Source organism: Rhinolophus ferrumequinum, chromosome 19, assembly GCF_004115265.2.
Source record: "Rhinolophus ferrumequinum isolate MPI-CBG mRhiFer1 chromosome 19, mRhiFer1_v1.p, whole genome shotgun sequence".
Lineage (NCBI taxonomy): Eukaryota > Metazoa > Chordata > Mammalia > Chiroptera > Rhinolophidae > Rhinolophus > Rhinolophus ferrumequinum.
Window position 1 is genome coordinate 34,870,166 of NC_046302.1, and position 21,268 is coordinate 34,891,433.

Below are 21,268 nucleotides of genomic sequence, written 5' to 3' on the forward strand. Positions count from 1 at the left end.
TATTCTGTGATCCTAAGGATGTAGAAATTATTTCGTGAAGAAAATAACTTAGGCTGACTCATGAAGAAGGTATTGCAAATGGACAGTCAAATGGAGAAAAACGCATTCTAGTGAAAGCCCCAGTAGCTGAATTAAACAATGTCTTTGCTGCTAATATATATATAGGCTGGTTAAATGATCTGAGGTCAGATTGTGGAGGGAAATAATTCTGTCTCTTTTTGGATCACCTTTTATATGGCAAAGCTTAATTCAGTCATTGAAATAAAATTGTAGATTTGAATATTAAATTTTTTTGTGTAAGTTTTCTTATCAGGTGATGTATTCCTTAATGCTGGGTTGACACTGTGTTTTGCTTTCCAGTGCACAATTTGGGGAAAAGGCAAATTTTAATGTACTTTAAAGCATTCAAAGTTCAACTATAAACTGGCAACCATAAACCAGATTATTAAAAAGTTAGTACATTTTCTTAGTGACCCCTAGAACAAAAAATGCATCAAATTTTAAGGTAATATAGTTGTAAATACAATACAGGGTAAGTGTAACCCTGGGTTCATTTAGCTAATTCATCTTGCCACTGTATCCTCCACAATGACCTAAGTTGAGAGTTGTATTAGTCAGTATTAAGTAGATCAGAAGCTTAAGTTTTGGCCTGTGTCAGTACCACCTGGAGAATGAGTTAAAATAGACTGCTCCAGGTTCAGAGTTTCTGATTCAGTAGATAGGGTAGGACCTGAAAATTTGTTTTAGTCGCAAAGAAACTATCCATAATTATCTGAAAAAGGTATTAAAATTATTTTCCCTTTGTAAAATCTGTATCTATTTGGATGCTAGATTCTCTTCTTTTACTTCAATCGAAACTACATATCATAGTGGATTGATAAAAGCAGCAAATAGGAGAATCCAGCTGTCTTCTATAAAGCCAGACATTAAAGAGATTAGCAAAAATGTAAGACAATGACACTCTTCCCACTAAATTATTTTTTTGTTTTAGAAAAGTTATTCTTAAAAAAACAAGTTATGTTAAAATATTATTGACTTACTATTTTTAAATTAATTAATACTTTAAAAGGTCCCGAGACCAAAATATTTTAGAATTGCTCGTTGAAGGCCATTGTTTTTCATCTTCAAGGGGTTACTGTTCTGCTTTAGACATTAAACAGTTCTCTAGAAGAAAAGAGTATTTCAGGAGGAAAACCTTCATTGGTTAATGACTATAGAAAAAACATATAACATTTAAAAATTTGGTTTTTTCCTTAATGGAAATAGACTGTATAGTCATATATACTGTCTAGTAGACATGGTTTGTCCCCTTTTCATCAGTTAGCATACTTTTGGCACTGTTCATAAGAAGCCATCTTAACAGTTGAATGTGAAATAATAAATTATATGAAACATTTAGCAGATAATTGGAATGTCTATACTAATCTGTACTTACGTATGTCTTATTGTTCTGTGTTACTCAAAAACTATTGAAAAATATTTCATCATTTCTATGCTTTTAACTATAATTGAGAGATACCTGTAACCAAGTATATCACAAGAGTTTCATTCATAAGTATTGGGGTATTGGGAGTGTAGGTACAGGGAGCATTTTTAATTCCAAAAATAACAGGTTCCATTGTATCAATAAATAGTTGTTCGCCACCATCTTTGTTTCTAGGTTTTATGGTAGGACAACAGGAACAATACAACATTCACATGAGATAGAAAGGCATTTTTGGAAAAATAGTAACATGTCAGGTTGTATACAGAATCACTGGGAGAATGGGAAACTTACTCTGAAGTTGAGTGGCAGGAAGAATTTTTTAATTTGGAAATTTTGTGGGATTTTCAGAACACTAGGGTTGGAGTATAGGGAACAAGAAGAAAGTCAAATAGGTGTGGAGTAAGCAGAGGTGTGAAAACTGGAATAATTAACAATTTCAAGATGGTTGCATTTAATTATTAGACAAAATGGAAATTTAGAAAAACTCTGCTATGAAATACTATTAATTTCAGCAGTATCTATTATGTTTAATGCTAAAACTACAAATGTCTTGAACTAATTTTAGAAATGAGTTCATGTCATTTATGCAAATAACAGGAAAATTAAATTAACTCCCCTTATTCCCTTTGTATAACAAGTCAGGGACATAAGGAGGAATTTACAGTCAACATTCAGTTTGTTTTATGTACTCTTTACCTCTTGACTATTTAAGGTAATAGATTTGAATAAGACCACACTTCCTGAATTAATTAATCATCTCTTCTTAATTTCACGAAGTGCACTTTAAAAGTCCTGACAAGTTTCATCTATAGATATTAACTTTAAAAGAGCCATTCCCTTTGGTATATAAGAGGATAGTTTTTTTAAAAAAAACATTAATAGTCTCTTTTCAAAATACATGACTCTTCGAACTTGCGAAGCATAATAATGGTTTCATTGTTAGATATTGCATTTTTTATACCTTATAATTAAGCAGTAATCCTGTTCTTTGAGAGTTTTCCTATAAGAGGGATATAAATACACTATTCATTTGTAAGCAGTGATGCATAACTGACATTGGAATTCCAGTAATGCCTGTAATGAAATGAAGAAAATCGGGGCTGGGTTTCCTATTAAAAGCACAGAGCCCATTAACTAAAGCATGTGTGATGGCTGATATCATTTGATACTAGGATAGCGTGGCTTATTAAGGGTGGCAGTTTTGAATTAAAGATTGGTCAGATGGTTATCTACTCAAGTGCGAGTATCATTAGGAATTATACTGGAACAAAACAATGTTATTTAAATAAATAAAACCAAGGAAGTTTATCTGTGCCTATAATAATGTATGTTCCTCATCTCTTTACCTTTGGAAGAGTAGAATGGTGTTTGTCTAACAAGGTAGAAAATAAATGGGGGCTCCAGAATGAGAGTAAAGCACAAAATGAAGTGCTTAGCTAGTTGGACAGATATAGTTACAGGTATAGTTCAACTATACACATATAGTTGAAGGCAATGAAATCCTTAATAGAAGTTGATAATGGACTTTTCACCAAATTCAACGACAACATATTCCTTTAAACTAAAGAGATTAGGAGATGATGCTTTCCCAGTGAGTCCGACAATTCTCAAATTCCTTATTCTAAAACTAATTTCTCATCTTTTTGGAATCATGGACTTCATATGGGAATTTGGTGAACTCTGTGGATTTCCCCCGAAATTGATTTCATTGTGTTTAGAGACCTCTGAAGCCTATTTGGGGATTCTGAAAAGGTATTTTTCAATCTTGAGTAATACAGAGAACTGTTTTAAATAGAAATGAATCCCCCTGTGTTGGAATATTGCATTTTACAATCTTAAATGTTTGCAAACATAAAACCTGATTATTAACTTTTTGTACTTCTACTCTTACATGATTGTAAAATAAAAACAGATTTATAAATTAAGTCATGTTACAAATAGCTAAATTTAATCTAACAACAGTAGTATGACAGAAGTAATATTGAAATTAAATTGTCACCTGCAGAGTGAATTTGAGTTCAGAGTGCTGTTAATATCATATCCCACATGAATATTCTTACAACACTTTTCTCGACTTGTACTTCATAACCTCCATTGTTCAGGATGCTGTCATGTAATATCAAGGTGAAACTCATTCTGCTTTGGTTAGTATTAGCCTAACACAATTAAAGTAGCTTTGCTGTTTGATACTAACCCAGTCAAAAGCACTGAAATCACAAGACACTGCCAATTAGTAAAGCAGCATCCAGATGGTCCAGACTCGGCCTCTATTATTTTTATTGTAGATCTTCATGGAAATGAATACACAAAAAATTTTAAAACAAAACAACTTTTCATAAGAATGTTCAGGTTTCACAGTGTTATTAAAAGTTATCTAAGCTGTAAACCTAAAACTAAGATGTGATTGGTTAAATAAATGCAAATTAGACATATTGAGTACTCCTGTCTGATAGGTACTATCCTAGGTTTCAGAACTATAACAAAAATAAATAAAACAAGATTCTTGATTATACGACTCTTAGTTGTTCATTAACAGTTTAGTGTGAGGGAGAAAGATAAGTAAACGAATAATTTTAATATGCGCTTAGCTAAGGTGTTTGAGTAGAAATAGGTGAGGTAGAAGCTTCATTAATAACTGCTTACGAAATGCATGCAGATTCAGTGTGAGCTGGAGGAACCATTTAGCAAAGCTGTTAGTGCCTTTGTTATTTTTTGAGGGGTGGGGAACAAAACCATTTTCCAGTTTTCTGTAGGTTCCTTGCTATCTATTTCTAATTATCATTTCTTCTCATCTTATGTCCCCATTTGTCATTTACTATAGTAGATAGATCCATTTTCTTAAAAATTCTTAATGGAGCTTTCACCAGTTCTCTATTTTGAGTAGAACATTTAAAGCCTGTATAAGCTTAAAAAAAAAAAAAGGACATGATTTGGATAAATCTGGTTTTCAGGGCAATAGTTCATGGGCAATGGTTACTTTTTTTTGCAGCCAGCTGAGGGTAGTGGTTAAATCTTTGAATACTTGTTATATGAGCATTCATATGTAAGCTACTGTTTCTCTTTATGTGTGAACACTATGTCCCAAATTTAATGCAACTTCTGCCAACTCCAGATAATTTGCAATCTAGTTTTCTTTACTGTTGTATGAACATAGTCCCAGTATCTATCTTGAATCTTTACTTTAATTTCATTACTGTCTAAAATTTAGACTTTTTTTTTATTAGGCCTAGGTAGATTTTTGAGTTCTTTCTCATTTTCAAAGTTTCATAAGATTTCCAACTTAATGTATTATTTAGTTTTTCTTTGTAAGAAAGATGCATGAAAGCATTGCAAAAAATAAGATTGCTTATGCCTTTAACATTTAATTTTATTAATTACTGCCAGTTGTGATCTCAGGCATAAGGGACATATAAATATCAATTCAGTATATTTGAAACATCTTTAAAATTGTAGTTATTAATACTTATATTGTATGAAGTTCAGTATTTAAAATATTTTTTTTTAAAAAAAGTAATGTTTTGAAGTATTTAAGATAAACATTTGCAATCACATTTAAGAGACCTGGTCAGTAGATATTGAATAGCTTGATTTTAGTTTTGTAGTCAGACTAAAATGGCTTTTTTCTCTGAGTTGGGGAAATAACTTCTAAAATGGGGCAAGGCTATAGCTGTAACCACTCTTGACTTAAATGAGGTTTTCTAGGTAGTTATTCTGCTGACAGACTCATCTATAACTTATTTGGGAATAATGACAGCTACCAGTTAGAGTGTTTGCTGCATACCAGGTACCATATTAAATATCAGATAGGTTATCTCTTTTAAGTCTGCCTTATGAGGTAATTAGCAGTATTAACCTATTTTGCAGTTTAGAAAGTGAGGTTTAGAAAGACTAAGCCAATTGCTCAGTCACGTGCTTGATCAAGTGAGACATGGAGGTGTCAGTTGTACTAAAGTATAGTTGTACTACCGGCTCAGCGTGCCTGTCTGTGCAGCGCTATTGATCTTTGGACCTAGGACTTCATTAGTACAACCAGAGTCAGTTCCGTGCCCATTGTTTTATATTTCCCCACAGTGATCTAATGATGGAGTATAAAAATTCACAGAGAAGAGTAATAATGTTCAGAGAAAGAGGTAGACAGAAGAGGGTATAGGTAACGTCTGAATGGGTATAGTCAATATATATAAATATTTTGCAAGATAGCAGAAGTGTGCAAAAACCGAACACATGCAGCTCATGTGTTCAGGAAGAAAAGTTTTTCGCTGGTGACCATTGAGGAGGAAGGAAAAAGGTAAGCTTCTCAAATACACAATTGAGGATTGGTTTCCAGATGAAACAGGTCATAATGTATTACAAGGTAAACAAGAGTGGGCGCGTTAGCTTTTTAAATGAATTCATTCCTTCATTCAACAACGAGTGCCTACTATGTGCCAGAGACTATTCTGAGCTTGGGGATACAGCAACACACAAACAGGCATGTAAGTCCCTGCCTGCGTGGATCTAAAATTGTGGGATCCGTGGGGTTGCTTTTTGTGTTAAAATGTATGGCTACTTTATACCTACCTGTAAATCACAAGATGCTTTATGAATTCTGTGATGAGTCATTCTGTAAAGTGAATAATCACATTCTTGATATCTGGTCTATGAGTTTAGGTGACTGCTCCAGGGTTTGTCTTTATGGGCGCAACAGCAGTACCCAGCTGTTGGCAGATGTGACTATCGTGCTTGGTTTCTTAGTCTGAATTTAATGAGTGACACACATTAGTTGGAAATGGTTTAGATGGAGGTCAGGATGTAATTTGAAATTTGGAGGATTTTTTTGGTGGGGATTTGGGGTGAAGAATAGTGATAAGTTAAAGGAAGGATTCATTTTAAGAATACTTAAAAGAAATGGCCTTCTGCTGTATAAAGGGTAGTTAGCTTAAGCTTCAGCATGAGAGATTTGCTACAAGATATTATTGATGCTAATACCTTGTCCAGGCTTTGGCTGTCTCTGATTGTGGGCATCTAAAAGTAGGATTTAAATTTTTAAATTAATGTCACTGTGGGATGATGTTAAGTGTAATTTCATCTGAATGAATGTGGTTTGAAACGAACTAAAATTTGCTCTGAAGGCCACCCCCAAGCCTGGGGTTAGAGAGGATCAAACAATTTGATAGACTGCACCTTCATCTAATATTCTTTATCAAGAGACACCACTTTACCAATTGTATGACATATCCCCTTCCCAGTTCCTTAAGATAATTCTGGAAACAAATGATTTTTTTTATCAACATCCAGGCAAACTCTTCCACATAGACTTTGGATATATCTTGGGCCGGGATCCGAAGCCTCTTCCTCCTCCAATGAAGCTGAATAAAGAAATGGTGGAAGGAATGGGGGGCACGCAAAGTGAGCAGTACCAGGAGTTCCGTAAACAGTGTTACACGGCTTTTCTCCACCTTCGAAGGTAAGTTGATTTGCTTGACATAGAGAATTTTGGTAAATTCATTTCATAGAGCAAGAAAAATAGAGTTGTTCAAATGTATCCATTCTTTAGCGTCATTCTTTTTCAGAATGACATAGGCAACAATATTTCTTAATGTGCATTTGATATCTGTTTTGATAAACACTCGGATATTATAGGAAAAAAGATAGAATTTCTTGTTTTCCCATTAATTATCTGATTGCTAAATCTCACCAAACATGAAGCTGGCATTACACAAAATTAAGCAGATGGAGGAGGCTTCAAAATCAGTGGATTGAAATCACTTTAATAAAATATACTGTGTTCTTTGGCAGTGCTGGGATAGAGAAAATGTTAAATAGCTTCCTGTCATTCAGATCTCCCCAAGGCCAGCCTTGAAGGGTTATAATCACCAGCTGGGTTATTTTTCTTCTCCCTAGCTGATTCCCACTTCTTTATCAATGAAGTATTTAGCTTATTTAGAGTGATATCAATACAGTCATTTTTATTCCTTAGCATCTTTATCAGCCTTCGTTTTGTTTGCTCATCAGGAGCATTTAGAAGTTTGTAAATGAATGAATAATAAACGTTACAATGATTTTGTCTCTCTTTAGCACCTCATCAGTCATTCTACTAAAAAAAAAAAATGTTGTTTTTTTCTCTCTCCTTTTTCCTCCAGTGCCACGATCTCTCTGCTTCTTTCATCCTAGTTTACTTAGGAATGAACATATATCGTCAGGAAACAAAAATTTATGTTTGTTAAATTCAGGATACGGCTCTGATGATTAGTCAGACATGACAGGATCATTTGTCTCTAACTCCGTTTCAACCTAACTCTTCAAAATGAATATTCTTAGTCTAACTGAAAATCCCAGCCCAGGCGACGCTGTATGCTCTTCCAGGTGAAAATACAACCCACAGACAGCTCCATTTTGTCTCTGTAACCTCATGTACTCACATAGAGTGGTTAGAACATAGACACTCAGTGTGTGTTCATTGAAGGAGATACTTCTGTATTTGTATGAGAACCCCCAGAATTTCTGCTTCCCATCCAGGGTGAAGCTCTGTGCCTAGCAAATGTTGATGCTGTTGGTTGTAGGAAAATGTCTGTCCTACATTAATCAGGTTTAATCTGTTCATTGACTTAATAAGCCTTCGTTGGTAACTCATTCTCTATCACACGCCACAAACTCTTAACATGCATTTTACAAACGACCACGTTCTTTATCCTTTGGGTGGCACAGTGGCTCAATTTTACTTTCCAGAAATGCCAAAGGAATAATGAGAAGATCAGTGTTCTTTTGATTTGCCTGGTGATGCAGAAGCAACTTCAGAGGATTGAGAGTTCTACTTTAATATCTGGGATTTTTTAATTTAAAGCAGTCAGAGCCTACAGAAAACGAGATGGAAGCATGGCGATCTCAGTGAGGAGACAGACAGGATGACCTGAAATGATAAGTAGAGAAATGTTGGAGATGCTCTGTCTTACTGAAAGCAGGGAGAGGGCACTGCACTTTATCAACTGGCGTTGGTAATGGGTGAGCAGCAATTCTGCAGCATCAGGAAACAGAGACAGCTTATTAATGTGGAGCCAAAGTTAACTTTTCCTCACTGTTGAGAAGAATCGCAAAGAGATTAGATAATTTTATGTTAAGTCTTCATAACAATTGTTTTATTTTTTTAAAGTTCAGTGTGCTTCAATTGCAGTTATCTGGACCCTAATATTATGATTAACATTTTTTTTTAATGTTGTATTTTGGAATATGATTCAGTTAGTAAAAATGTCCTTTAGGACATAGGAATTCACCTGATAGACAAAAGTTTGTTTGCCTAGTCACCAAACAGCAGTGAATATATTGATCGCACTGTCTTTCATCATTAATGGCATTGTTTTCCCTCCTCAATGTAGTACAATTATTAAATAAAGCTTTTTTTTAATAGGAGTCCAGTTTGGTATTTGTTGCATGCAAACTGGAGAGGTTGTATTGGAAATAGATCTGTGAATCACTGTAAGAACCTAGCTCTTTGTGGTTAAATGCATTTCTATTTTTAGTATATTGAAGGTTTTTATGGGAAAATGTAGACTATCTTTACATGCGGTGAGTAGCATGGTGGTTGGTGTACATGAGTAAGAGAAAGGATACATTTTTCTTGAACTCTATACTCAACCCACCCCTTTTTAAAAAACCTAAATTATATGACGTCCATCCTTACGTCTTTCTCTAGACTTCATTTTGCACACTTTTCCCACTCTATCATTTTTTTAAACATAATGTTATAATATTTTGATAATGGTTTTAAAGATTATTAGTAACCTTTAAATACATTTTTCTGGGTAGGATATTGAATGACTAATATATGCTATCTGTTTTGGGTCACTTGTTCTGTCTTAAATGGAAAATGCAGGTTAATGGCAACAGATACAAAAAGATTAATACAGTTAAGGTAGTGAAAAATTATCCACAAAGTAACTGGATGTTTAAGCTTCTAGATTGTTCTATTTTATATTTATTTATATTCTATTTCCCTTTGCTATAATAATAGAAACATGAGTGGTTAAATTTAAACCAGCATATAATCCAGAACAAATTAATATTTGCCTTTTGAAAAAGAAACACATAAAGGCAGACATTTTAACATGGATCCTGCCTGCCCATTAGAATCACCTGGGGAACATGGGGAGGGAGGGGCCGTCCTGGGCCCCATCAGATTTAATCCATCTGGGACTGGGGCTCGGTGCTGATATTTTCAAGAAGTTCCTCCGGTGACTCATAATGGGCAGCCATTTGAGAACCTCTGAAATGCGTCTTTCAAAATTGAGCCTTGTATTCCCCTCCCTGTGTTACCCTGTGTAGATTCCTGAGATTCTGCTACGGCAAAATTGGGAGAAAATGTATATAATCAACAAAGCAGACTATGAATAATTGAGGATTCATGGAAAAAGCATCTTTTTTCATCCCATAATACATAGCAGCTGGCTGTACTCTGCTGACACCGTGGTCTTTGCAGGCCTCTCAAGCAGATCCTTTACTTCCATATCCTACATAGCACAACGCTTAGAGAGAGACTTCGAGGCCCTTCTTGCTCCCTGTTGCCACATCCAAACTGTTTCTTCTCTTGCCATTTATTTATTTATTTTTTTCTTAAAGAAGGAAAGCATAGACATACCCGCACTATGACATCACACCATCAGATGTACTGTCCACTGCTAACCATCGTCTGCCTCTCTCCCAGTCACTCTCATTCACTGAGAACTCATTGTCTTCGCCACGACTGACACTGACTTCAGCCTTCACATGGATGGTCCGGCCAGGACGTGCCCTCTCAGGGCCTCGTCGTCCTCGTTTAGAGCCAACACTGGCCACTCCCTCTCATCAGTATTAGTGAATTTAGCCCTCCACAAATCTCCATCCCAAGCTTTCCACTCTGACCAACACCTATCCTTTGCAGCTCGTTCTGAATGTGTCCTCATTTCTACAAGTCTTAAACCTCGTTGACACTTCCATTTACAATCTACTTCATATTCTCACTTTCCTCCTTTCCCCATTGAATTTTATGGCCCTACACTCTTACTGCCCCTTCCTCTAAACTCTTTCAGGCGTTTTTAATCCAGTCCTATAACCTCACCTGCTGAAACTCCAACCCTCCTCAGAGCTGTCTGCCTTCCTATTTCATGTGTGCAGTGCAACGGGTATGTGTTACTGAAGAAAATCCAACCGTCATGATAGTCTCGCCATTGGTTTTAAATCAATGGTTCTCAACTGGCAGCTATTTTACCACCACCACCACCACCACCACCCACCTCCCACTCCCCGCCCCCAAAAGCACATTTTGCACTGTCTGGAGACAGTTTTGGTGGTCACAGCTGGGTGAGTGCCACTGGTACCTAGTGGAGAGGCCAGGAATATTGCTAAACATGGTACTGCTGCCCTATTTCTTCACTTTCCTTCACAGCACATCTACTTTAAAAAGTTCCATTCTCACTGTCTCCACTTACTTGCCTCCTTTTCTTCCTTCAGCCTTCTCTAGTAAGGCTTCCAGTCCTGCTCTGCTGTGGAAACTAATTTTATCAAGATAAACAGTTACTTCTCCCACATTCAGTGGCCACTTTTTCTTCTAGCAGCTGTGGCATAGTTGATCATGTCTTTGCTTCTGAACACCTTTCTTATATTTTGGGGGGCCCACTCTCCTGTTTTCTTTTTGCCTTACTGGCCACTCCTGGTTCTTTGGTGATTTCTTTCATCTTCTGCCTGACCTCTACATAATGAACTACCTAGAAATTCCATTACCAGTGTAAAGAGTTTAATTTTGGATCTTTTTCCCCTTAACCTCTCTCCTTAAGCATTTTCATCTAGTCTTGCAACTTTAAATAGGATCTAAATGCTAATGACGTTGGATACCATTGGTCCTGATATCTCCTCTGAGATTTATCTGCCTGCCTACTTGGCATCTTTGCTAAGATCCTAATAGGCATCTGAAACTATGTCTTAAATGGAATTCTTGATTCTCTGCCTCAAATCCTGTTCTTCCTTCATTCACTCTTTATTATTCGTTAAATAACCATCGTTTCCTATTATTATACTTAGGCTAAATCCTTGGTGACATTTAGTCCCTCTGTGCTATCGCCTCTACTCTACTGAAACCATCAGCAAATGCCATCCACTCCATCTCCAAAATAAAGCCTGATAACCTCAGTATTGTTTCTTTTCCATGTGGACGTCTGTGAAGTAGTTCCCCTGTCTCCTTTCTTATTCTCCACAAGATGGCTGGTGCGAGCTTTCAAAAATGCTTATCTGAGTGTGCCACTCCACTCAGTTGCTTCTCAGCACACTTAAAGCCATACCTCCTTAGGATGACTCCTCGCCCCACTCCATCAACCTTTGACCATTTCCCTGTTTCTTCTATTTTTTAAAAATCTTTTACCATAATTATGTATAGTGCCAGGTGGGTACTAGACTAGTCAGGGGATCACTTAAATGATATAAATGTCTAACCATTTGTGAATCTTTTATTGAGATATGCTGTACACCTGAAGTTAATATAAAATAATATTGATGTCAACTATACTGAAAAATTAAAAAGAAGGTGAAAGGTGAAGGGAAATAAGAGGTTCAAATCTCCAGGTATAAAACAAATAATTCATGGGGGTATAACGTACAGCGTGGTGAATATAGTCAATAATATTGTGATAGCATGGTACAGTGTCAGATGGTCGCTGGACTTATGGTGATCACGTCCTTAGGTATATAAATGTTGAATAACTATGGTGTATGCCTGAAACTAATATAATATTGTATGTTAGCTATATTTTAATTAAAAATCTTGAAAAAATAAGTAAATAAAAAAAAAATCTTTTACCAGTCAACTGGATACTAAATTATCTTTATCAGTTTATTGTGTGAGTGCCCAGCCTCCTCCAGAATGTGAGCTTCATGAATGTGGGGACCTTGTTTGTTCAGTTCACCGCTATATCCTTAGTGCCTAGAGCAGTGTATAGAGTGAGTACTCAGTAAATATGTGTTGGTTGAATGAATAAAATTAATATGAGTAGAAGTGGAATAACATCTGTGATACACTTTTTATCAGTTCCTACAAGAAAGTCAGTGACTTAAAGCTGGGTGAAAGCTATTTAACTACTGCTAACCCCAATATAACATGGTTGGTAGGTCCCTAAAAAAAAAACAATGCCGTGTTATGTGAATCCGGGTTATATGAAACAAAGAACTAGTACAAAAAAGAAAGGGGGTTAGGTTCCAAAAATTAAAAAAAAACACACATACTATTATATTTTTATAATTGAGAAAAATCTTTACTAAAGCAGTTTTCACCAAAAGTATAACATGTTAATGTATATTAAATAATGTTTTCTTCGTCATCACTACTAAGCTTTTATTATATTCCGTGTTGTTCGGGGATTTTCCTAACTTCGAATGAAATATCTTTTGCTCTTAAAAGCTCTTATTAGGTTCCATGTTGTTCGGGGATTTCCCTAATTTCGAATGAGATATTTTTTGCTCTTAAAAGCTCTTATTGCGCTTCATGTTATTCGGGGATTTCTCTAATTCTCAAACCATGTTAGGATGAAACCGTGTTCTAGGATGCCGTGTTGTACGAGGGTTTTCCCAAATTCTTGAACTGTGTTAGAGTGAAACCGTATTATAGAAGTGCCATGTTACATGGGGGTTACCTGTATTTAACTTTTTTTTTAAAGAGAATAAGTGAGTTAGGGCCTAACTTGATTAGAAGATTACATCAAGGTAGAAGTTTTCATTATAGTACCTCTGATTTTCGTGGGCAATGTAAAATCCAAAAATGATGATAAAATAGGTCATTTGAGGTTCATATGGATACTCATATTTGTCTACAACTTCCATTATCATTACAGTTCAAGTATTAGATAGTTTTATGTAACAGGTTGTGCTTTTTTATATTGTGAATAGGTAGATGGCTGGATAAAGATTCCTGACCTCCGAAATCCTGACCTCCCTCCCCAAGAGAAGACAATGCAAGGCGCTTGTGTTGACACTTATTACTGAGACCAGCTAAAAGCCTTCATTGCCTGACACCAAAGCTTTATTTACTCACATCTGTCCCCAAAGTCACATCTGAATCTCCTTTTATTACTGTCGTGCTAAGGGACCACTGAGAGCATAACTGCCCAAGGAGAGAGTATTCTGGAGCTGGAGGAGGATTGTACCCAGTGCACACCTGTGTACACCTTTTCCCATGAGGCCCTGCCTCTGAAAACGAGCATTTGGAATAGTAACAATCTTGCTCCTTGTTTGGAGGAAGATGAAAAGTCTGAGGACCTGCGAGGATAAACCTTTAGTTTATGGAGGGGTCAGCTTAATCCAAAAATTACACTATTTAAATATCTAGCCCATTTTTAATACAGTAGACTACTAGCTCTTTTCTGCTTTACTTAGGATTGCTTCTATTCAAACCAGTCGCTGTAGCTCCTAGAGTGGGGATTAGCGTCCCTGGAGGATACTCATGAATGATGAGTGGGATGACAGGATTTCTCTTGCTCATTTACCCATGACACTGAAGTGGTCTTCGAGGGGCCGAGTCTTGTCATCAGTTCGCAAAGACAAATCTTCATTGTTTATTAGTAAAATGCTAATTATGTAGGAAGTGATTCTCCTTAGACCCCTTCAAAAAGAATATACTTACTAGAAACTGAGACGAATGTCATTCTTAGGTGGTTACTCCAAAAGTTTGTTCCGTAGTGTGGAACCTAGAACAGGCATTCTATCAGGAGCCAGAATAAGATATTTTTTCAGGACTTGATTTTCATTGAGACAGCTGCTGAATACTCCCACACTCTATTCTCCATAGGAGTAATACTAATTATTATAAAGATCTAGCTACCAGTATTTCTAGGGGTGTTCTTGTTACAAGGAAGAACTGCAGAATTCTAACACATTGCTATTTTTTTTTTCTGTCCCATTCTCCTTTAGGTATTCTAATCTGATTTTGAACTTGTTTTCCTTGATGGTGGATGCAAACATTCCCGACATTGCTCTTGAACCAGATAAAACTGTGAAAAAGGTAATTTTTATGTATCCTTAGAATTGCAGTCTACTTTTCATATATACAAGAGATGTTAGGGTTTTAACAACCAATTCCCCCTTGTTATCCTGGCCCTAGAATGACAACATAAGGCAGAGACCTCATGTGTAATTTTTTTTCACATTCCCCTCAAGACCTCTGCAGCCAGTGCTGTCCCTTTCTCGATTCATACCCACAGTCACATGAGTAGGCCACTATATCTAGAGAGACAGCCTTCTACCACAGCCCTTGCTCTTCGTCCTGAAAAGTTTAGCTCTTCTTTACTATTCCTAGTAGGATACCTGATTCCTGGCACTCCCAGGCTAAGCGTACTAAGGATCAGAAACAAAATATTGTAATAGCATGTAGGAGACAGCACCATTCTTTATCCTTCCGATCTATACCCAACGTTACAGAGGTTTCTTACTGTGTCAGTAGAGACCTTTTTAACTCAACCTGCAAAGAGATGAACAAAGGAAAGCTGTCATGTAGATGAATAGTTATTCAAAACTATCTTACCTTGAGTTCCAGTAAAAGGTGGGAGCAAAGGGTAACAGATTTGAAGATTTTTTTTCAAATTAATTTCTGACTCTCTGATTCATTGGGGTTGAGGGAGAGGCTATATATCAAGCACTTTATTTACCCAAAGATAACATAAGATGATCTTAAATACCAATATGATTATTAATACTGAACTTCAAAGAACGATAGTATAGCTTTTTAACTTGTAAAAGTATAAAATAACTAAAGGACAGTAGCAGTGTCTGATGGAATTTCTGGTTGAAAATAATTGGTCTGAAAAGCCCTAAGTTCTGACATAACTGACCGAGCATTGGAAAGATATCCTTGTGGATGGAGCATTGTTTTAGATCACTCAGGCTGCTATACAAAGTGCCAGAGACTGGGTGGCTTATAAACAACAGAAATTTATTTCTCACGATTCTGAAGGCTGGAAATCCAAGATGAGGGTGCCAGTATGGTCAGGTGAGGGTCCTTTTCAGGTCACAAACTTCTTGTGTCCCCACATGGTGTAAGGAACTAGGGAGCTCTGTGGTGTCTTTTTTATAAGAGCACTAATTCCATTCACGAAGGGTTTACCCTCGTGACCTAAGTACCTTCCAAAAGCTATACTTCCTAATACATCGCATTAGGCATTCGTATTTTAGCATGGATTCGGGGGAGGCACAGATATTCAGACCATTGCAAAGATGAATGAGGCTAATCTCTTTTACCTAATTTTTAAGTCTTTGGCAAGCAATTAGAGGAATTTTAATTTAAATAATTCATTGTTTTGCCATTTAATAAAATTGTGCTCTTAGTAGGATTTCATTTATTATTTTATCCAGCAATCACTTTTTCAGTAACCACCTCTCCCTCCACCCCACATAGCAAATAGGCTACTTATCACACTAGTTTTGGACATGCCTTACTTTTGTCATTTTATGGATTTTTTTATTGACTAAACTTTATTCATCAAGAAATATAGTTAGTTGATAAAAATTTCCTTAGCTATAATTGATGGCTGCCCCATATTTCAAATGTTGCTTTTTTTTTTGCATTGCTGTATTCAGGGTCTGTTTTGCTGTTTATTTTAAACCCGTTTATCTCTGTCATATGTTCATTTTTCCCTGACTTCACTCATGTTCAAAAGCTATTTATGAAAATTCTAACAGTGTTTGTCAAACTGAGTCTTCCAGTTTATTCTGCCAGTTAGGTCATGTTCTTGTTCTTATTAGATCTTTTTGTTCCATTTTGGATTCTCTTTTTGAAAAATCATTATTTTATTAGGGACAGTGCCCTTTTATTACCAGTATTTTTGTGGCACTATTTTTTAACATATGAAGAAATCACTTTATGAAGGAAAAAAGCATGTACATTAGTCATTTTTTCTTTAGACTAATACTCCCTACCTGTTTATTCTAGCTTCAATTAAGTGCACCTTGACAAAAAGGTTTTTCACCATATTTTCCCCCAAAAGGGTATTTCAGAAAAGGTTTCTTTGTTTTCTGCTGTTTTATCAAGAATATGAAGTAATCAATTGCAACATAAATTTGACATTAAAGTCATTATAATATTGGAAAGTTATGCTGGAATAGGCTAAAATTTGCTTCATATTGGCTGGCTTTTTAATGAAGTAGAAGTAGATTTTTATACTTTGATGAAATAATGATTGCTGACGTTACTTTGTAGTGTTACGACTTGGAAAATTTTTACATTGGCCTCATGAATGGAAGCCAGCTAGAAACAGAGTAGCGCTTTTGAGAATGAAGGCTTCAGGAAGGTACAGATTATTCAAATTATTTGAGTAATCATAACAATGTGCAAAAATATTTTCCTGTCTCTATAACTTATTTTAGTATATATCAAATTTGTTTAATTTTATTTGGAATCTAATTACTTATATATGGAATATATATTTTTGTTATTCTGATTTGCCTATATCTTAGAAAATGCAATTTTGCCTCAAAATGTGAGATAGGGTCACAGTTTAAAATGTACTCCTTGATCACAAACATCAGTGAGTAACGGGTCGTGGCTCAGTGTGCCTGCTGCTTGTTGCTTGGTGCTTTGAGAAGCTTGTTCAGAAGTTGTTTTAATCCTTTAATAATTTAGAGCACTATTATCCCAGTAGTCTAATAAAAATAACACATATTGATAAAAGCAAAGTGTTATAGTGCTAATAGAATTGGATGGATTAATTTCCAACAATGAGCAAACTGATTATACTAGTTTTTTTTAAATAATTTTTATATGAAATATTTAAGTCATAAAAAATATGAATGCTCATATAACAAACATCCATTAATTACAACCCATATTTAACAAATATTAACATTTTGCCCTATTAAATCTTCTTTTATTAATGAATAAAAATACAGTTAGTGTTGAATTGTACTCACCTGCATTCCTCTATTCCAAAGGTAATTTTTTCCCCACAACTTGAGTATATTCTTTCCATGAATATCCTTTATACTTCATTCATTCGTGCAACAGAATTTATTGAGCTGTATGTTATGTGCCAAGCACTGTCTCAATGTTTGAGGTGTTGTGATAATAAAACAAAATGCCCTGTCCTCATGAAACTTACCTTCTAGTAAGGGAAATAGACAGAAAACAAGAGTAAGTAGGTAAAATACAGAGGGTGCCAAAAAAATGTGTACACATTTTAAGAAAGGAAAAACTGTATTAAAATTATAATATTCAATATATACCGATAACAAAAGAGGAATACAAGTCATGTGTGTACATTTTTTTGGCAACCCCAGTATATGGTATATTTGTAGTGATCATTGTTACAGAGAAAAACAATAATAAGAGAGAAGAAATGAAATACTGGGTTGGTAGTGGTGCTGGAAATTTTAGATTTGGTAGCCAGCAAAAGGCCTCACTGACAAGGTGTGTGTCAGCTCTTTTGAATAAATTGAAGGGAGCTATTTTATAAACCTGTAGTATGGAAATGAGACTTCTTAGTCAGATTCTGTAGAATGTACTAGTAAATGAAGAAAAGTTAAAATATTTGGGATAAAAAACATATATATTCCCCAGCAAATTATTAACTTTGCTACTAGGAAGGGTGTGTTGAAAGAGGACCGTTACCTATGCCTTCAAGGAGTTTAAAACTTTTCTGAACTTTTTGATACATACGAATCTCTATTTAGAAAAAAATGGTTAAGGGAAAGGAGAACTAGTTTAATGGATAAACGTGACCACTTAACAATGCTTTTTCAGTTGTGTATTCCTTTAAATCAGGGCTGTCCAAACTGCGGCCCGTGGGCCAACTGCGGCCCGCAATCCATTTTTTATTGACCCGCAGCAAATTCCAAAAATATATTTAGTTTCCTTAAATAAACCAGGTGAGGCAATACGTCCTTCACCTCGAGTGAGTGGCCCGGCTGTTTGTGTATTTTACCGCGTATGGCCCTTGGTGAAAAACGTTGAAAACAGTTTGGACACCCCTGCTTTAAATCAATAATAAAAAAGAAACCTTTTAAACTGGTAACAAGTTTTTTCAAAGTAGTTTGATGAGATAATACTCTTCTGTGTTGAAAGATTAATTGGTTGTGTTGTTCTTCAAACTGATTTTTTTTTTTTTTGCTAAGCTTTAAAAGAAAGAAATTATATATTACAGGCAGCTAAAAATTACCTGAAGATCTATTTCAAATGACCTGTAAAATTAAATTACCTTTGGTACCTAGAAGATTAATAAATGTGCAATCCATAATGTCCACTCTCATGGAATTTTGGCAATGTAAATTTTTTTCTTTAATAATATTCATGTGTCTTATTAGAAACAATTCTTTACAGCGTTGATTCTCTTTCAGCAGTTGTTGAATGGGGGTTCAGTTTTCATCATTTTTCTTTTTAATTACTCTACATTAAATTCTGTTTTTTTTCAAGTAAGGAATTGTTTTTTTATTCTAATACAGCTCAAGTAATGAAATGAACACAGCAAAAAAGTAATATTTAGATTAAAACTCTTCCTTTCACCTTTATGACTGAAAATTGTTCCTTTGTTGTAATTACTTTTGTGATTAAATTATTAAGAAATGAATACAAGGCAAAACATTTTGCTAATTCTAATACTTTGAATAAGAAAAATTTAAAGGGGAATGTCTGCTTTTTATTTTAATGAAAGTTACTATTATTTCAGAGATGCTAAACACTAAATTATTTTAAGCAAAAGCCTTCTTCTGTGTTAGTGAATGTTAAATTAGTCTCGAAATAGTGTATTTTGAGCTTTCAAAGACAAAGGGTAAAGATTAGGTATAAATGAAATCACTGTGCTCCTTATAAAAACAACATAATTTCTCTACAAATGTGTTGCTGTGTTTTGTTTGGGAAATGGCTCTATACACCTGTAAATGTGGGTGGGTGCAAGATCAGTGCTCATCAAAACGCTGTCCAAGACAACATTTAATAGTACTAATTGGCGTGTTAGGGGTCGGGGATATGGATGTGTTTGTGGGTGTGCATGCACATAGAACTTGCAATTTAAAAGTTGTGCAATTCCAGTGTGGTTCAAGAACTTCAGGCTAAATCTATGGGTTTTATTTTGTTCAAATTCACCTTTAGTACATTGTCCTTTAGAAATAAAAGGAGGTCTCATGTTTTGCTTGGCAGCCCCTTCGATGTGCAAAGCATATGAAGACTGTGGGAGACCCTTGCTTAGCTGTTAGCTCCCCTAACCTCTCACAAGTTTGGTCTGACCACTGAGTAGAGTCACAGATCACAGGCTGGATGAGGTTACTTATGCTTCTACATACTTCAATAATTCCTCGTTATGGTTCCCAAAAGAATCTTCTGGCACAGGGAGTTATGTCTCATTGCCAGAAGTGTGAAGTATAAAAAGGAAAGTATCTGTCATCCAATATTTATCAGAGAGCAGATATAATAGCCAGGATCGTGTTTCTTCAGGTTGTCTGTCTTTTCACATCAATATGTTAAATCCTCAAGGACAGATTGGAAAAATATATGTAGTTTTAAAATATAGGAAAACGTGTTGCTCTTTATTTGTATTTGATAATCGTTAAATGTTTCATTTAACTTGTAAGTATAAGGGTACTAAAATTTCAATAGAAAACTATGCTATTGAATCTCCAGTTTTGTTTTGTTTTTTAAGTATCCAAATTGAGGTCCATGAAGTTAAAAGAAAAAAATGACATGACAGGTCTCCATTTTGAAAACAGAGAAATCAGATTTTGTCCTTTGTAGCAGATATGAATACTTGATTGGACATCAGCAACTGGTAATTCGTTGAAATACAAAGAACTCAGTTAACTTTAGGAACACTACTCTGATTGCCTAAGGTTGGCACCACGACTGTGTCTATTACAGTGGATACCTCTGGTGAGAAATGCCCGTGCTTTTTTTTAAAATGCTATGCTGCCAAGGACGTATATTTAGTAAATCTTCTTTCAGAAAATTGTAGTGTTGGGCTACAATAAAAAATGTTCTCTCTACTTAAAAGGTACTAAGTGTAAAAATGGTAGCTGAAAACGAGATTTAGATATATCAGAGACTTTCTATTACTTGCTAGGAAGGGCTAATTGAGTAGCAAGTATGTTTTATTAATTACAACCTTTCTAGAATCATTTCACTTGAATGATAGTCTGTAGAGCATGCAGATTTTGCCAGTTACAGCATCTTGTGAGAAATGGTTTTTTTGTCAATGTTTCACATTAACTCTTACATCATTATTTTATTGTGAGTGGAAAATTGAAATGAGCAGGTAGATAACTTAGTAGACAATAGCCTAATAATTCAAGAGAATAAATAATTACCTCCCCAGCACAATTTGAGAGGTTACACTACCCTTTAGTGTTGGACTAGGAAAGTTAGGCTGCCTTTTGGTAAATAAATAACAATAGCGGTATTTATAGGCTAGATACAATACAAAATTTCCTGATTAAAACCTCTCCCATAGTCCAATACAATAATGATGCAACCACATGTAAAATCTGTCCTTTTTGTTATTGGCAAAGAGGATGTTATTTGAGACTGTCTTTAGAAAATTATAACTTCAAGATTTGAAATCATGCTTATAATACGCCATAAAATTATTTTCAGTTTTTTTTTTTTTAATATTACCAGTATTTTACGCTTTTAAAGATAAGATATCCAAACGTAAAGTGATAATGTGAAGTTTGAATTTTTGGTCTAGATTGTTTTTTCTGTATTAAGAATTACAATAAGAATGAATATCAAAAGTAAAAGAGAAAACTGAGTAGATTCTGGTAGCTTTAAAAAGATAGGTCTTTAAATATAACGGTTCATTTCTACTTGTAAGT

At 35.1% G+C, this 21,268-nt stretch overlaps 1 protein-coding gene across 1 annotated transcript in view; it reads left to right on the forward strand.

Moving 5' to 3' along the window:
* The window catches only part of PIK3C3 (phosphatidylinositol 3-kinase catalytic subunit type 3), a 131,460-nt gene that overhangs the window by 98,088 nt on the left and 12,104 nt on the right, over positions 1–21,268 (forward strand). The window contains exons 22-23 of the mRNA XM_033087657.1: positions 6,764–6,932; positions 14,390–14,480. Of these exons, the coding sequence (XP_032943548.1) occupies positions 6,764–6,932; positions 14,390–14,480 (260 nt within the window). The remainder of the gene's footprint in view (positions 1–6,763; positions 6,933–14,389; positions 14,481–21,268) is intronic.